Below are 19,072 nucleotides of genomic sequence, written 5' to 3' on the forward strand. Positions count from 1 at the left end.
TGGGTCACACCTCCCATAACAACTAGGCTCATGGTGTGATGAAGGGCAGCCAGGGAAATGACATACAGTCTCATCGTGGACCTCAAAGACATGATGCGACTGGGGCATGTGCTTGTGAACTTTATTAATGAAACGTAACAAGGAAGGAAGTGATTTTGTCAAGCATTTCATTTGCATTTCCTTTCTCATCTTGAAACCGTCAAAGGAAACATTATGCATTTTGATTACCCATCTACTTGAAGCACTTGAATTATTATTCTGTCTAGCAGGGGACAACACAGAAAAATGGATTTTATAAAAGATCTACTTTGTTCAATAGGCTTTTTCTCTGACTTTGCTTTAGCAGGAAAGTTTCTTTTCCTAACAGTGACTGTTATTTCATTTACAATTCCTGCCACCTTGCCTAAGGCCTAAGATTTTATGTCCTAGTACACGCATAAATGAACGTTCTTTTAATGCCTACTGCAAGTATTCATTATATTTTTCTGTGATAAGTCATACCTCGGTATAGTATGACGCCCTTCCCCCCAAAAATTGAAGAGGGAAGAGGAAAAAAAAAGTCACACTGGGGTTTAAGTTACATTTTGTAAGAATTTTATTGAACCCTCATTCTCAGAAATGTGAGGTGGACGTGCAAACCAATTGACTGCCAATCAAACACTAAGCAATACAGAAATCACAATAAAAAAGACAGGATACAGGATACCTTGTATACCCATTTGTTAATCTATCACATTAAGAGTTATTATAATAAGGCTTCAATGACCTAACAAGTAGTAAATGTTTGACTTCACTAGCAAATCCATATAAGTTTATATTTTCATTAGCAATTCAGAAAAACTCCACCAAACTCTGCAGGTAGAGGGGACATTTACAGCATTCTTCTCACGGCTGCAAGTGTTAGCCCCCCTTTTACTAAAACCAATTAGCTATAAGTCACACCTGAATAAGATTCACAGGCCCAGAAGCTAAAGAACATGCAATTCAGGATGAAAAATGCAAGATTTCATTTTTAATAGTGTACTCTAACGGGTAAATCAAGAAAATATACGATGCAAGTTATCAAAGCTATTATTGGTCTTAATATTGTATTTTGGTTTCATGCCTTATTTTTAATGATTTTGTACATCCCGTTTCTGTCTCAGGTTGGAACTTGAAACCACGCGGGTTGTACGGAAGTCAGGAAAATATGCCAGGACACCAGCAGAGATCGGATTTGAGTTACTGTAGCTACCCTCTGTCCCTCTGATGATGCAGTAATGTTATGATAAAATTTATCTTTAGATAGATTTGCCAATGGAAAGATAGCAAATAGTTCTCTGGTAAGAAGCAATAGAGAATTTGCACAAGTTAAATAATTATTTATGAAAAATAGCGCCAGAGCAGCTGACGTCACAACAGACGGAACTAACCATGGGTCCTTAAAATAGACTCACATTGAAATAAATATAATACAGTTCCCAGATAACTCCCACTATAAACTATTTGTGAAAGGGATTGTGTTCTATTTCTGGAATGAACAATGTCCTTAGTTTTGGGGGATAGGACTTTGTGTTTATGATGTAATTCTTCCTACTTGCTATTTCAGACACTACTTTAACTATGTCCTCAGTTTAAGAAGATTTGGAGGTCAAATCGCACATTTGTGTGTGAAAGAACAAGTGCGTATCTCAAGCACACGTCCCCTGACATCTGTGCTCTCTCAGGGTACGAGGAACAGACAGAGGCCAAATCCACAGTCACAGGTCTCAGACCAGTGGGGTGTGAAATGAATTGGAAGTCCAATACACGCTCCCCCCTGCTGGACTCACACTATCAACTAGTTTGTGTTGAGTGTGCTTGTGTGTGTTTGCAGAGGTGATCAAAAGGAGACAAAGAAGTGGCTGTGGACAGTGACAGAGACAAGAAACTCCTCGCAGACTGTATAAATATTTATAGACACTTGTGAGAGCTGCAATGTTCAAAAGTTGGATCACCATTTTACAGCCCAAAGCTGCATTACAAAGCACAAATCAGACTCTCAGACCCAAAACTATTTCAAATCAAACAAAGAATGTTCTAATGGCCAATTGAAATGCTGTGGCATGATCTCAAAAGCTATATTCTTTCCTGACATCCCAGGAATCTTGCTGAACTGAAACTTGAATTTATTCTTATCGTTGTGGATATCTCGTACAATTATGGGAAATGCTTGATTGACCAACTGTAAAAAATGTAGGTTCACTTACTTTTTCCTCATTGTCTTGTGAATGTTCAAATTAATTCTACTAATTCAAGCAGACCCCGTTGGTTTATTTTGGGATTTAAGGAATTCCACAGGGGTCACAGAACTTTTCATGTTACTGTAAATATTCCCGGTGATAGGCTAACATCCTGTTTAGTGTGTAGAATATCACCTGGAAGAGACTTCTGATCACCTGCCAAATGAATCTATAATGAAAAAAAAAGATAGATGATGCCAATTTCCTTTCAACTTCATTATTTGTTCATATATTTATGAGATTTATGTCATATGTTGCATTTTAGATCAATGTTTAACTGGCACTTAAATAATAGATGTAAAAATTTCTAATGGATTGGGCATCCAGAACCATGAATGGCACTGAAAGATAAACATTTATAGCCTGTCTTTCTAGTTTAAGAAGGACGTCTATTGCCGTCAATGACATGCAATTAAAGAATGACTCTGAAAAAAGAACCTTAGGGTGTTACTTGGGGCCGTGATCACTGTGAAATTCTGTTTTAATACATTATAATTTTATTTCGTTTTTTCAAAATTTTTGTAACATTTTACAACAAGCTGCCTGATAGTGAAGAGGATCACTCGCTTGAGTTTGGTATAGGCAGATGTGGGCTCAATTCCCACTGGTGGTGACATGATTGTGTGTGCCCTATGGCTGACTGGCGACCATTCTAGGGTGTAGTCTGTCTTTTGCCTGAAGTCAGGCTGGAATAGGCAGAACTGTCAGGCTGACTCACTAACCATTCAGTCGCCGGGCTGCCCGCCAATTAAAAAAACATTAAAAACACATTCCACCCCAATTTTGCTTCTCTTTAGAATAAATGAAAGTAGACGTTTTTCTAGTCGGCCCTTGCATTCTTTGATTTTTCTAAATGCTGTCCTTGGAGGAGATTATTTGCACAGTGACCTTTGGTTGATTTTTCAGATAGGACACGTAGATTTACTCAGAAACTGATGTTTTAGTGTCTTGTATGTGGATTATTTAGAATTTGAAGGGATTAAAACAGGGGTGGGAAAACCGGTCCTCGAGGGCAGGGTGGGTGCAGGTTTTTTTCCAACCGATCCAGCACAGATACTTTGACCAATGGGATTTCTGCCGAAAATGAGAAGCACCTGACTGCACTCCACTGATTGCACTTGTAGGACACCAAATTGGTGAAAAGTTGTCCTCTTTATGGGTTGGAATGAAAACCCGCATCCAATACGGCCTTTTGTGGAATAGTTTTCCCACCCCTGGACTAAAATATTAATTCCTTCATGTTCTGAACCACTTATCCTCACTAGGGTCGCAGGGGTGCTGGAGCCTATCCTAGATGACGTCCGGCCGTCAACCTGAATCGGTGGCCAGCTGATCGCAGGGTACAAGGAGACAGACAACCATTCACACTCATACCTAGGGGCAATTTAGAATGTCCAAACAGCCTACCATGCATGTGTTTGGAATGTGGGAGGAAACCAGAGTACCCTGAAAAAAACCACGCAGGCCCAGAGAGAACATGGAAACTCCACACATGTACAGCGACCAGGATTTGAACCCAAAACCCCAGAACTGTGAGGCTGACGCACTAACCACCCAGGGATTAAAATATAAAATAAGATTTAAAAAATATATGTATATATAATGAAATTTAAAAAATATAAATATAAAATAAAATGTAATAAATAACGTCAAATATATCTTCTAATTCTCAAACAGGGTGTGGATACGCCCCCAAAAGTTTGACAGCATCCAAACTGCTCCAGTCGATGACAGACGAAGGCTCCTTCGTGATTGGCCAAGAGCGCCGCCAATCATCTCTTACGCCTCCGCAGCACCTCCCACAGTCGCGCCTCGGCAGCGCAGCTCACGCCGACAATGCTTTGAACGCACTTGGCGTTCGTCTTCCGTGATTGGCGAGCTGTAAAAGAGAGGACGGGACCAGCTCGCCTCCTCAAAAACACCGAGTCAGGTTTTTGGGGTAGAAAGAGGCAGAAGACGACAGGAGAAGGAGATCGACGAGGAGAGCAGGTGACGGACGTGGACTTTTGAAAGAAATACCTCAAAGCGGCTCGGACCTCCGAGGAGGAGGAGGAGGAGGAAGGGTGCTTTTTTTCCTTTCCTGCTCTTCGTTATAGAAAGTCACTGATCTCGAAGCGCATTCGTCATGTCATCGTCCGGCAAAGACAACAGCGGAGCGCCGCATGCCAATTACGTGGGACCCTACCGTTTGGAGAAGACGCTGGGCAAAGGACAGACAGGTTAGTGAGCGGCTCGCGTGGAACACGTGCACGTCATTGAAGTGTTAAATTGGCAGCTCCTTGTGCTTTGCTCTTCTTCGCTGATCCGCTGACATAATCATTGTTCGCGCAGTGGGACGAAGGGGGTGTTGAGGGATTGGTAGATTAATTTGATGCCGATTCACATTGCTGTGCATCCCGACTTTCTGCACGAGAAACCCCGGCATTTCTGTGAGAATAAACTTTTTAGGTCCGTTTCCACACCGCGTGTGTTTTTGTGTGCGTGTGTGCGTGTGCGCGTCTGCGTGCGCGTGTTTGTGCGTGCGTGCGTGCGTGCGTGTGCGTGCGTGTGTGTCCCGGTTAGAGCGCAGCCCCAGTCCCGTTAATCCCTATTTGCCAGATGCATTGATCTATTCTTAGTCCCAAGGCAAGCCAGTCAGTCGGTTCTCCTCCTCTAGGCTGTGGCCGAATGATGTGGGTTTCCTCCAACATGGGGCTCTGGGTACCACCCTGACAGGTGCTGGGAAGTCACCGCTTCATGCATCTGTCTTCTCACAGCCTCGGGTATGTTAGTGGTCCCTCGAAACGCAGGCATATATCTCACTAGTGACCTCAGTGACACTGCAGTTTGTTGTTGATCAGTGTAATTCATGGTAGAAACAGGACTTCAATCAATCATTGATGTGCTGAGTTCTGTAGATTCTGGCTGCTGAGTGCAGTCAGTGGAGCCATGTACGCAAAAAAAGAAGAGACAAGTCCTCCGGAGCCTCTGAAAAAGCTGTCTTCATGTTGAGAGATTTCCCTCCCATATGTTGTCTAAAGCACAGCAAATAGGCATAACGTGTTACCTGGCCCAGCTGGTCATGCTGAGGAGCCGTGTATGCGTGTAAATTGCATTTCTCGCCCACTGTTTTCTTCACATACAGCACTGGTCACTTCATTTTCCAATTGGTGGCTTGTTGGAAATTTCTGCCAGTCCTAGTACAATGCTATATGGTTCATTTTTACTCCTTTAAAAAAAATGAGATTAATTTAGAGATCAAGTTTTAATTTGGTTCACAGCTCGCACAATTTATTTAACCACAAAATAATATGTTGACGATTGTGGTTTTAACTATCAGTGCCGTAGGGCTTCACTCCATAGCATGACAATGTCTCAAATATTTAGCAATTTCTTGGAACTAAATGAGATATCCCTCATAATGCCGTTATGAGACACTGCGCAACAGTCTTAAAGTTAAATTAACACCCCCTCACTCAAAACTTGAGCAGTGAAATATTGTTATGGACATAATTTTTTATTTTTAGGCGAACTTCATTTGTGGATGTGCACCTCCAGTTCATAGTTGTGATATCCGTTTCTAACCTGAAACAATTCAGAATTTGCCAAATAATCAAGAATATAAAATTAAACCGGAACAGTATTAGTCAATCAATGAATAAATACATGCCTTAATTATAGAAAAAGTCCAATCATACACATTCTTTTTGTGCGAATAATTACAATTCAAAATCAATTTCAGCATTCTTTAGCCCAATCTGCTCCTCCCATAAATAAGATGCTTAAGCCAACTGCAATGAGGTGACACTATATAAAAACATTTCTGATCACTATTGGTTTTTTGAGTCCAAAACAAATTTAGACCTTTGACCTGATTTAATACCAAACAGCCGCATTAATATTCTATTAATATTCTTGCACTAGTTTTCACCAAACGTGTTCATTTCCAAGCATTTATGAATAACATTCTTACCAGCCAGCATCTTTAAACTATATCATTGCCTAACACATTGGTGTACTGTCCCTAAAGACACTGTAATGCCGTAGCTTGTTGTAACACGGAAAAATAATCTCTTTTTATATATCCGGCACACATAAAATAGTCATTAGGAACCCCATTTTCTTTCACGTGTACAGTGATGTAGGAGAGTTCTGATTGGCTTTGCAGAGTAAACATGTATAGTGTGTACAGCTCGGATGTACAAGTAAAGTTGAAGGATTGTAGGAATCTGCCTTGTTATTGTTGGCTTGGGAATAATATACGAATAAATATCTGCTACATTTGCACTGTTGTACAATAGAAATACATGTTAAATGGTGTTTTCCACCATATATTAATTATGAATACATCACCTCAAGTACCTTTGCTCTCCGTCTCTGCTATTCTTCCTGTATAATTGTTTTTCCACTATGGTAAGGTGTTTCAGGTGCAGAAAGCCCGAGTTTAGTTTGTTCTCAGGAGAGCAGAGAGCTAGTGGTAGCCAGCTGGCGCATTGGTCTGCTGGGTACAGACTGGTAATGATATGGTGTCGCCCGGATCATCCATGCCTCATGATGTATTTATGAGCGGATTTTCCCCCAATTTCTGCCAAGGCTTCTTTGTCAGATGCATGCAAGCTTAAATAAGCGAAGATGTCAGAATCACATCCGCAGTTGACTCTTTTGACATTTCATTTTGGAGATGTTCCGTTTCACTGGGATAATTAATAATGCTAATGTGTCCATACATGATCTGAAATGATATTTATTGGTCCTGAAGTAAAAGGCTCACACATTTATATAACCAGTACCCACGCATCTCTTCCTCGCTAGACCTATTTAGATTAATGACATGCATTATATCCCTTATGACCATTGATGAAATATGTCAGACCTCTGTCAGGTCTTTTACAAAAGGTTGGCCTCTAACTGTGTACAGGTCACACACCATGCCTAGTCATGAGTGACATGACTAGGCACCTTTCACTGAGTTTAAGTGGTGGTGGTTTGGTAGTATTATTAGAGAAGAGGAGTATGTCCTCTGGTTGAGCTGAGCATTGGTGCTCTTCCCTGTTCATTAAGTGATTAGTCTTGACACACACACGTACACGCACACACATATGCACACACACAGATCTACCAAAGTGGTTCTGGTTTGGCTTCCTGATTTAATCCCCTACGCAGCCAAAGTCCCCAGTCACTCACACAATCACGTGGCCCAATGCACAGGCCTGCTCTAGCTTAGTGACATATCCCTTCCATGTTGGCAAAAGCAGGCAGTTTGCCCAGAGTAGTATGTAGTGCATTCTGTTCTCTAAACTGATACATAGGCTAATTATAATTTTTATGGGCCAATAACAACAAATAGTGAGGGCATTTCCAGAACATATACAAGGCTTTTCTAGCTCTCTTTCATGCCATTTTCTCTCTATTTCCTTGGGTTATATTGCTTTCAGTCTTGTGTATGCATCCGTCCGGGCCAGAACAGTGTCCTCTAATAGTTTGTGTCTGCATGGTTGACTGCTCATTAGGGCTGGAGCCACAGAGGCATCGAAGCCAATCTTAAACCAATGACAGTTATTGTGCTAGAGGGTAAGGGACCTAGTGTGAGACCTGTTTGCCTGCCAGGTGGTTATTGAGGTCCTGCCTTGTGTGGAAATTTACTGAAAATATGCTTAAGTTTTTTCAGATTCTGTTAATATTTTTGTACTACTTCTTACTATATTTAACATATGTTTTTGTATGGTAATCTAAAACATTATAACAGCTGTAGAGTGTTCAGATTAAAGTATAACATGACATATGGGGAAGATTTAGCATTTTATTATCTACACCATTTTCCAAAGTGCTTTACAGGTTTGCATTTACCCTCATATTCATGCAATAAGTGATGTTGCTGCCGTGCCCACTGAGAGCAATCCCTAGGGATCAGTGTCTTGGCCAAGGACACTTCGACAATAGGTAGCTTTCATCAAACTGGAGACCCTTCGGTCACTAGACGGCCTACTTTACTTCGACACAGCCACCCTTAGTGTTGCAGAAGGTGCCGGTAACAAGTTCAGATATGGTTGTCTCAATGTCAAAATGCTTTGAAGGCAATTTTTTTTTAAAATTAGTATTGTTATTCCATTGCTTGATTCCCGTTTTGTAGTAGAGTACTTTATGCAGCTATATAAATCAGAATTTGGGCATTGTTACATCAGTCATCTGTCTTTCAAATGATTACATTTTGAGAAACCTTAAAATTCTACTTGTCTTCAGCAGAGATATTTGTTTGAACATCTGAAATCAGAGGTATGTTTGTTTGTGTTGTACTTTATCATGAAGGTACTTGATTAGTGGAATAAATGCTGCCTATTGTTTGGCTAAAACACCCACTTAATCCAGTGTAAATCCTTGTTCCTGCAGGCTTTAGAGACTATGTTGACAAGCTGTGAGGTGGGGGTCGTGTAGGGTCCTTGATTCTTTGATGGACATTTTGAGAATGAAATTGTCTGCTTCAATGGCCTTCTTATTCACTTAAATGCAGACAACAAAACGCTGCTTGTGATAACTTGTTGGTGTGTATCTCAGCATGCATATCTGCAAAGGCATTCTCTTTCTGGGTTTACTGCATTGAATCTGGAATGGAGCAGTTTCATTTATCATAGTGTTAGCACAAGTTCTTTTGTAGTTCATATGAGGACCCTTCAGGGCATGGCTATGGAAGAATGAGGGAAATATTTTATCTAGCCTTGCACACACACAGACACATTGGATAAACTGCTTTGGGATTGTGGTAGAATCCATGATGATTCAAAACCATTAATTCAGTTTTGATTGATTGGTGGCTACTTGGGGTGGTTCATTGAGATCAATTGCAAAGATTTCCTGCCTGAAACACGTGATCCATAGTGGTTCACACTGCATGATATTCCTGATGATGAACAGTGAGAAGGGGATTTTCATGCAATGCTGTCGATGGGAAACCCTTTGGCCAAAGCATGAAAATGCCTATGTAGCCTGTTGCGGACGCAATTGAATTACCTTCCATTAAAGTCATACTGGGATCTTAACACATTCCGTTTTCACTGAATGACTCAGAATATGTTGCTGGCTGTTGGCTTCATCTGGTGAATTCGGAATATAAATACAAAAACCTGAGTTTTCATGGATTTGTCCAGAGATTTAGAAGGGCGCCTGGGACCGAGGCGAGGTTTGTAGCAAGCATTGTTTCTGGGCCAAGCTGCTTGATTGTTGGGCCGAGACCAAATCCCTGTCCCCTTCTCCATGAATTGTACCCTAAATGATGGGATGCTAGTCATGTGCACTAGCATTTGCCTCCACTGATCCATATGTTCTGCCTTGGATGACTTAATGATGACAATTTCCATCGCAGGGCACATCTTCTCTCCCCTTCCCATTGGCTTCCCCAGGCCACTCAAGATTCATACAGGGACTCAACCATGTGGTAAATCAGACAAGACCTTGGTAGAATTGCATCGATTGGGAAGAATGTATGTAGCCAACGATTTTCAGAGATTAATGATGAGGAAAGAGGTGGAGAAGCAGTGATGAGTATAGTGAAAGATGAATGCAAAAAGAAGAGGAGTGGTCAAGAGAAATAAAGGACCTCAAATGGAGCACATTAAGAGCTCTTTGTATATGTGACTGCAGTAAAGATTGTTAAATAAAACAAAGTATTGATCATTCTCTTCATTACGCCCATCCTCCCAACATTTTCATGTCTTTATTGCTAATCTCCAGAGGTGGACAAGGCTTGATCTGAAAATGGAAGGCAAGTAAATTAGTGAAGCATAGCAGAAAGATCGGGTTTTATCAGGTGATGGATTTGCATGTATCATGCCACTGCATTCTCTTATAGTAAAAATATTTTCCGATTCTATTTATTAGTGATATTTAAATTAATAGAGAGCTATTATGAAAATTGGCAGTTTAGAGACATTATCTAGTTAAGAACAATTTGTATATATTTGTGTATAATTCTCTTAAAGTCTCTTGGCTGTATTGTCTAATTTCTCTAGTACTTGATGAAAGCAGATTGATTTATTGATAATGAATCAAACAAACTTATCAGACACCTGATTTTCCTATTGAAAACAATGATAGTCACAATTCTTAGTCCAACTTTTCTCCAAATAATTGTGTGAAGTTACATTTCACAATTACAGCTCATTTTAAGCGTCATCTTAAACTAACAATAAATACAATGCGTGAAATATACATGAGCCAATAGGTTGACCAATCTAAAAATCAATTGATGATTAATCGACTACCCAAAATAATATTTTTTTTGTGGCAGCCGTGGGGGGTTCTGAATAGCAGAATGTCAAAAATGGTAAAATTAATAAATAATTGTAGTCTCTCATATCAAGCGAACTAATTTCAGTTTTCCAGTGTGCTTCTGATTTGTCATTATCCACCTTGTTTTCCTTTTTTTTTTCTGATCCGACTCTCTCTACTCAATTGTAACAGAGGAGTACTTCTTTCTCGACAAATCAATGATGGAAGCTGCATGTTCAGCGCCTCAGTTTGGTAATTTAAACAGTTGGTACAAGAAAAAAACCTAAACAAATTTCACACAGACTAGTGCAATTCTATGCTTGTTGTTTTATGCTCAATATTATATTTTTTATTATCTTCTACAGCAGCAAAGGGTACATATGCTGCTAATGTCTCCTCTGTAGACCCAAATGAGTGGAATAATGTCTTCTTTTCATGTCCCCCCGACAGTACGCAAAACATGCTGTATTTCTTAAGGTTTGATATTGCCGCTGGCAGCGTTTTCGTTGTTTGGACAGTTAAAAGTCACTGACTTTACCGCTCGCGTTAGGTCCCGTTAACCCTTGCTTAGCTTCCCGTCTGGCTAAAACGGCATGGACGCGGAGTTGGCTGCCAAGGTTGGTTGTCTGGTTGTCATGGTTTCTCTGCTTCTCGCTGTTTCCCAGTCTGCCATCATGAAGAACGGAAGGGATTGCACTCTTCTTCCTCCTACTCCCTGTCCTCTCTACTTCTCCTTCCAAACTCTGCATGCGACTGCATTCTGAAATCAGCATCATACTATCTGACAATTGCCTGTGAAATAGGCAGCCTCTTTCTGTGTTGACTTATTCTTCCATAGTATTTTTCTCCCCCATTTGTCCAACGTCATCACTAGGAATATGTGATGTATGGTTCCCATATGCTTGTGCAGCCTTGCATGCTTTTGCACATGCTCAGACATACGGGTATGGATCAGACAGGCTTGTCCTACTCTTTGCTCTGCGTTCTGTTCTGTGTTCCCATTTTAAATCTGCAAGATTAACACATGTGGGGAGCCTCGGCTTTAGTGGCTGTCGGCTCAGCTTGCCTTGGCAGGATGGCTCCTGTTATTGGGGGGAAGCTCTGTCCTCATCCCCCCAGCACTGGCTGTCCTGCTCGACTTCATCCATTAACAAATAGATGGGGAGGCCATTGACCTTGACTTTGGTACCGTTTTTTTTTTTAACCACAGCATCACCCTTACATATACCACACTTCTGCACATACTACACTGCCTTCCAGTTAGACCATTAATCAAAGCAATATGGTAATTGGAAGATTATTCTCATTTTGATCGATACTCATTGCATTACTATCATACATAACTCAGAGAGGTCGGTATAAAATTTACAGTGAGCTCATTTGCTGCATGGGCTCAACGATTATGGATTTTTGTGCGTGTTTTATATTATATTTTCATAGTTTTAAGAGATGCTCGTTTGACTTATTTTCTTTGATGGAAGGGAAAAATATGAGTACATAAAATACCTTTCCATCACTTTGTGACTCTTCTCTTTTGTGTCACCACCCAAAGAAGAACCCCTGGCTCACTAACACATTGTGCATGTCGTTATTCATTTACAATGTACAATCAATTGACAACATGAGAGGTGCTCAACGACCTGATAAAAATAGTGATGCAGTTTTCCACCTTCAAAGGTAGAAAGCAATCCAATTCATTCTTTTTAAAACCTTCTTGACCCTCATGACGATAAGAGGTTCTGATAATAAAACAATTAGTATTACCCTAATGTGTTCCTGAAATATAACAGTTTGATCAAGTGTGGACCGAGTGAGTGAAATGAATGAACTTTGTGCTATATGTAAGACTTTGAGCCATCTACATATAGGACAAAAAAAATGTAATGTGTTAATATAGTCATTTACAATGTACGTAACAACATTGTACTTTCCCGGGGAGCTGGTTGCAATTACATATCTTTGAATGGAACTTTTCTTCTGATTTGGCATTTGACCTCTCATCCAAGGTTTGTTGGAATAGGCTTGAGCAAACCCGTGACCTTTGTAAGAGCAAGAGTGTAGAAAATTGACTATAAATTGTTTTTCTTATTTTATATATACATATTATATGGCATGAAGTACATGGTGATTAAAAAAAAAACATGGAAAATCCTACAACGAATAGACTACACTGTAATAGCTCTAGATTTAAAGATGAGCGTCCCTTTTGCTCCTTTATTGCACAATCATTGCATCATTAGGACCCTAGGTACCGTTGTTTATTTTTTCCTTCCTCCTTTCTTTATTTGGTTGTTAAACATTTCTTATCGAAGGGATTGAGCAACAAAGCAAGGGTATAGCAGAATGGAAAAAGGGGCATTGCTGCATCTTCATCCCAGATTGTTGCTTTTTTATTCTAGGCGTAAAGCTGCTTATTCATGACGATGTTGGATGTTAGTGACGCACGGCCTGCGTGTGCGTCTGCATTTGTCTGAGCGCTGCATCCTCCTCCTTCACATCAGTCTGATGATCCATAACCGTGTCAGAGAGGCATAAATCACAGGCGTTTTAGCACATGAGATACTCAGGGTGGACTCAGTGCAGCCTCAAAAGAGGAGGAGATTTTTGAGTAAGACAAAAAAGAAAAAAAAACAGCGCAGTAAAGCACCTCTCAGGGTCAGCGCCTCTATTATCATTCAAATCCAGGACACATACTAGGTCTCTCTCTCGCGGTCTCTCTGTTACAGACACACACTGTACAATGAGAACCCTCTGCATTCACACAATCAAAAATGCACAGTGCAGCGGTGTTGTGCGAGAGAGGAATCCCAGCTATCTATTTGACTTCAGCAGGGATGTGACGTCGTCGTCATTGAGAAAATGCAGCCACAGCAGGAATATCTGCACAAACTGAAGCCTGAGTGCTGAAGACACTGACCTCTTAATTCATTCATCAGCATCCCTCTGATGCCTAGTTATTTTTTGTATGGTCAATTGTGTGCTTTACTTTTTGTGAGACCGAGTTACTGAAGGCCCCTTTGTATTCCAACGTGTCCAATTGTAAATATCTAGCCCCAAAAAGGTACCCAAAGATGTACTTGGTATGAAGAACTTCAGCATTACCCTATAAGCTACTTTGGGACAAAGTAAAAAAGAGATTGCAATCCGCCAGATTGATAAATCTTCTTCTGGACGAATTGATAAAATGTTTTGCTGATGTCCCCCAAAAACCCAATGAATAAAATAATAACACCTTCCCAAGAGTGGCAGCGCTATTGGGAGGTCTCCAGATCTTACTCACTTTTTGTGACTTTATTGTTCTTGCTGAGATCAGTAATTAAAATTGCTCCTCTACTGTTATTCTTTTGATTAGGAAAAAATTAAAATCGCTTTTTCTCCGTTCTTAGCAGACTGATCACATTTGAGAATTGGAAGGGATATTTTAAGGATGGATAGACATTGATTGTTGGAGACTATTTATTGTCTCAGGCATGATTTTAATAGATTAGATTATAATTAATTGCAGACTTGTTTCTTATAGATTCAGGTGTAGCGAGTTGAGTGCATGCACACTTCCATTGTTCTTTTATGTCTCACAGCTTATGAAGCATTTCAGAAGCCGGGCGGTCGTAGCTCATTTTGAACTTGTTGGTTTCGGTCTTTAAGTAGACACACACTCTTGCCTTTTAAGGAGATTGCCCTTCAGCTTTTGCCCTTTGCATCACCTAAAACATTTGTCCATCCCTGTGTAAAAGTCCACTGTGTTCATCGTGGAGATCAGTGTTTTCCAACCTTTTTTGAGCTGCGGCACACTTTTTGAATTGCAAAAATCTCAAGACACACCCCCAGATGAAATGCGCGAAGCCAAACAACTTCCGGTTTACGTATGATTTTCTGTTCGTCATATTTTGATTTGAAGCTTGCAATAGTACAATCTTTGATTGTAATGTTCATCATATTTCAATTTTAATCTTGCAATAGTACAATTTATGATTTATTGTATTTATTATACACATTTTGATGTTAATCTCATAACAGTTTGATTTTAATGTCGCAATATTAAGATTTTTCTCTCTGAATATTTCACTGTGTGGTTTGTAATTGCTCATGGCACACTGGTTGGGAAACACTGGTGTCTTCTACTGCACTTGACTGCATTTGGCTATTTTCAGTAGCAACATCTATTTTGATATGAAGTTTGTTACCATAGTAACATGGTTATACAGGACTCTGGATGTCCCTGAAGTAATTTTTTTAGCTTTTGTCGGCTTGCTGTTCTCAGGGCTACTTTGGTTTATTGCAATTTGTAAATTTTGAGCTTAAATGGAAGACATGTGGCAGAACATTAATCATGTGAGTGGTTTTACAGTACCTAATCGCTATTGCTTTTCCTTGTTCATAACACTGCTACAGTGAGCAGGTGATTCGAAATAAATCTTTAGGTTTCTTTGGAATTTTGCTTTGTTTTTTTCCCTACACGCTTCTGATGGTCTATATCTGAAACAGGAGTTAGCCAAATTAAAAAAATATGAACCAAATAATTATTTACGGCAAAACTAGCATTAATAAAATTGCTCAACAATGCAAAAATGTATGTCCTATAGTAGCATTTAAGAGAGCGGGTACGTTCAGAACATGAATTATATTGTGTATTTTAATGCACAGTATGTGTAATTTTCTTTCTATGTTTTTTGTGGTAAATTTACTTAAACTGTAGTATAAGAAACCGTTTGCAAATGATCAAAAAACTCTTTTCGAGGTACTGTTTCAGATCTGCCAAACAAATTGGTTTCCAGCAACACCATGTTATTGTGAACCATAATTTTTGTTCCCTCTTGATCTTCAAATTTTCAAGCCGTAGTTGGAAGTTAACCCGATGCAGCCAAAGATCTGTGAGATTTTGACTCGACTCCATAATACCATAAATGGCTCCTTCTGTATTTTTATATCTATGCTCTCTTTCCTTTCGTGTTTTACTACCACCTTTCTTTCTTCTTGACCCTTGCTCCTCCTGCTTCCTCATTTCCTCGCTTCATGCCTAATGGATATTTTCCTCCAGTCTTCAGACCTTATATTGCTGTTCCGCTCAGGTAGGCCTCATTTCATGCGGGGGTGATTAGATCTCATGAGCAATTTTTTGGACTCATGCGTCTGCAAAAATAATTAATTTAACCACACACTCCTAATCTACAGCTGCCATTCGGAAAACTAGTAACACATATGTCCATCCCATGTATTAAATCAATTTAAATGCAAAAAGTCAAACTCACTTAAAATATGAATCGAATATTTATCTAAGGGCCTTTTGTAAGAGCAATGCAAGTGTGTGTAAAATGTCCAGCCCCTGATTTCACTTCTTTGCAACTCTGGTAAGAAGAAATCAAAAGTGTTATTGTCATAAATATGAATACATCTCACACATGAGCATGTGTTCAAATCAGGTAATTTGATGCGAAGGCAGACTAATGGCAGACAAACATACTGTGTCCTGTAATCTTGTAAATTCTTTATTGAGTAGCATGTATATATATCCTACTTGATGTACCAAGTCAATATGAGAGTTCCCCCAAATGCGCCCGCCTGAATGTTCTGGTCCACTGTGTTAATTGCAGCTGTTGTTCAATCTTTCATGTCATTGATATTTGCTGAAAGTGGTGGTATGTTACAGGCAAAAGTTTATGTCCCACGACTTCCAGAAAATATAGATGGCATTAAAGATCAGATAAGAGCTGCAATCAACACAGTAGACCGTGACATGCTGAAGTGCGTTAGGGAGGAATATTGGCCTGATGTCCCTGCTTTTGGCAGTGATCACATTTGAGAACTTGAACTTCTGTTCAACCGTGTTCAAGCTAGAATTTCATAAGGTTTTTTGTTTTTCACATATTGTGTGGTGAATTTAAAACGTTCTTTTTGAATCACTCTATGCTCATATTAAAGCAGGGGTAGGGAACCTATGGCTCACGAGCCAAATGTGGCTCTTTCCATGGGTGCATATGGCTCTCCACTAACCTGTGAGGTAAAATAGGTAAATCACTGGTGAGAAACCTGAGTCCCAAACGCACTAATAGAGCGTCACTGTGGTGTTGACACTACCTCTACCACCACTTTAATCATAATTTTGTTTTTTATTACTCTTCTGCATGCAGGATATCATTGATACTGATTTATTAGCAGCATAACAATGTTGTCAAGAGAATTTGGAGACTTTTTTTAAAACTTCAAAAGCGGTGAAATGACCAAAAAATAAATCACACATTTTCATGTATTTTTACTTTTCAATTCTGAGAATGGCTCTCAAAAAATAACATTAGAAAATAGGAATTGTTTATGGCTATCACTGTCAAAAAGGTTCCTGACCCCTGTATTAAAGCCTTCCGTTGAAATGGATCATGACAAAAGATTCTTCATGTATTACAGAAAATTGCGTTGTTTTACAGGGTATATAGTATTGCGTCCAAGTAATTGTCTACAGCTCTGCGCCTTGTCTGAATTTTGTCATTTTATACAGGATTGTTTCATTATTCTAATGGCACCAACACTATCAATGAGTTCAAAATAGGAATACAAATTGCCTCAAGAGAGTAACCGCAAACATCTGCATTAATTGAACAAGACGTGCTTTTAGTTTGAAAACTTCAGCTCAGTTGCTAACCATAAACTTTACACTTGGTAAAAAAGTGCACGCTTTGTATTTGCCTCTAGCATGTGATGTAAGTTGTATTTTCCCCCCCGCACCATTTGCAACAGCGGTTGCTGTAAAAAACAAGTTTCACTTTCACCATTAGGCTCTATATGGTTTGTTAATGACCCATTTAAAAATGTGGGAAAGGAACTGGAGTTTAGCATGCATCTGTGCCAAGTGCACGCCATCACACAAACGGCTATAAATCGCAGCTTGAAAAATTACCGGCCCCATTTTCATTTTCTATGAAATTTATTGACTTATTTCATATTGCGACAGGCTTAGTAAAGACCATATTGTATTGCCGACTTTACTACTGTTAACGCTCCATACTAATAACATTCAGCCAGTAGATGGGCCCAAAATGTGGACTGATTAGACTGATAATACCCTGAATGTATTACTCTTTTTTTCCCTAGTGTCACTACACTGCAGTTTATTACATTTTCTACCTAATGAGACTTGATGAAAATTTCCAACATAGAAGAGCTCTTCATGTGCGACTGTATATATGGGACAATTTTCATTCTCACAGCTGAAGTGACTATACACACCGACACACAGAACAATACTGACAGATTTAGACATGATTCCAGTCAGCGCGGAAACTTATGTTGTTCTGCAATTTTCCCAAGTCCTGGAGACTCATTAATCGCCAGAAAGAACAGCTTAGTGTGTGTAAATAAGTCTGGCTCATAGCAGCCTGTATGCCTCTCTTGAAAAACAACACTAAATAATGCTGATTTACCTTACATGTCTTATTTGCCCTGTAGACACTATAAATCTGCAATTAATGCAAACAAAATACACACACCGGATACAAAGCACCTGCCCGTCCCTTTATATTACATATATAATAAGACAGGCTAAAGACCACATTATTATTCCTGATGTGAAAGCTCACGTTTGTCCAAAATAGGCAAATTATCTTCATCCTGTTATGTTTGAGTTCAGGAAAAGATCCTCCCCCATGCTCTTGTATGATTTCAAGGTCTCTTCACTGAAGTGCTGCTCTTCATTCAATTATACAACTGTATCTGTGTCATCTAAGAGAAGTCACATGTATGAAGGCAAGAAGAAAGATGAGCTCATAGTGGCTCCCTCTTGGGGGTCTGAGCTATGTGTCCATCCTTGGAAATGATTCATTAGGCAGCCCTCAGGACTTGCGCCAGGATTCTCATGGTCCTGACAGTGTCCATGCTTTGCACAGTCCTCTTGTTAGTGTTCTCTAATGTCTCGTACACAGGGATAGAATGATGGAGTGCCCAGGAAAATCTGACCCTGGACACATGGGCAGTTTTGCATTCAGTCATTGCCTTTGTGTGCTTTACCAGTAAAATAAACAAGAGCACAAATAGTGTTCATTATAGAATAGCTTGTAGGTATGTTGCTTTTTAATAGATTTTTTTGAGTTGCTATTGGAATGCAGTGTAAGGAATGGAGAAGTAGGATTTATTGCTTGTTTGAACAAGTTTCTGGTAATATCAGTATTGAGGGCTATTAGTACGTATTTGTCACTTTGCTGTGGCTCGCAGATTACTGTTCCTCATATTTTACAAATGAACAATCAATGGAGGTTACATTCCAGTGTTATGTTCATGACTGATATTTGATACACTCATGACAATCAATCGGCTTTTTAAAGTGGGATTCATCATCAATTCTAAACATTCCTGAGCTGTGCTGTATTTTGGAAAAATAGCTAATCCCAATCCCATCAACACATTGTCCTGTTAAAATGTCGGTAATTGTGAGAGAAGCTCACGTATGTCTTAAGAACCCTTTTCCCTTTCCTTCAGGGTGTATATGTGAACGTGTATAACACCGTTTGCTTCTGTGTGATTAATCTTTGTGGATGAGAGGCGATAGGGTCAGTGTGGGGGTGCCTGTTGAGCAAATGACAGTG

General features: G+C 39.7%; 1 protein-coding gene across 6 annotated transcripts in view; it reads left to right on the forward strand.

Moving 5' to 3' along the window:
• Positions 1-4,060: 4,060 nt before the first annotated feature.
• The window catches only part of LOC144071293 (serine/threonine-protein kinase BRSK2), a 148,208-nt gene continuing 133,196 nt past the window's right edge, over positions 4,061-19,072 (forward strand). For all 6 annotated transcript variants that reach the window (XM_077596261.1, XM_077596264.1, XM_077596265.1 and 3 more), the window contains exon 1: positions 4,061-4,480. In XM_077596261.1, the coding sequence (XP_077452387.1) occupies positions 4,387-4,480 (94 nt within the window). In that variant the 5' untranslated portion in view covers positions 4,061-4,386. The remainder of the gene's footprint in view (positions 4,481-19,072) is intronic.

Source organism: Stigmatopora argus, chromosome 3 (assembly GCF_051989625.1).
Source record: "Stigmatopora argus isolate UIUO_Sarg chromosome 3, RoL_Sarg_1.0, whole genome shotgun sequence".
Classification (NCBI taxonomy): domain Eukaryota; kingdom Metazoa; phylum Chordata; class Actinopteri; order Syngnathiformes; family Syngnathidae; genus Stigmatopora; species Stigmatopora argus.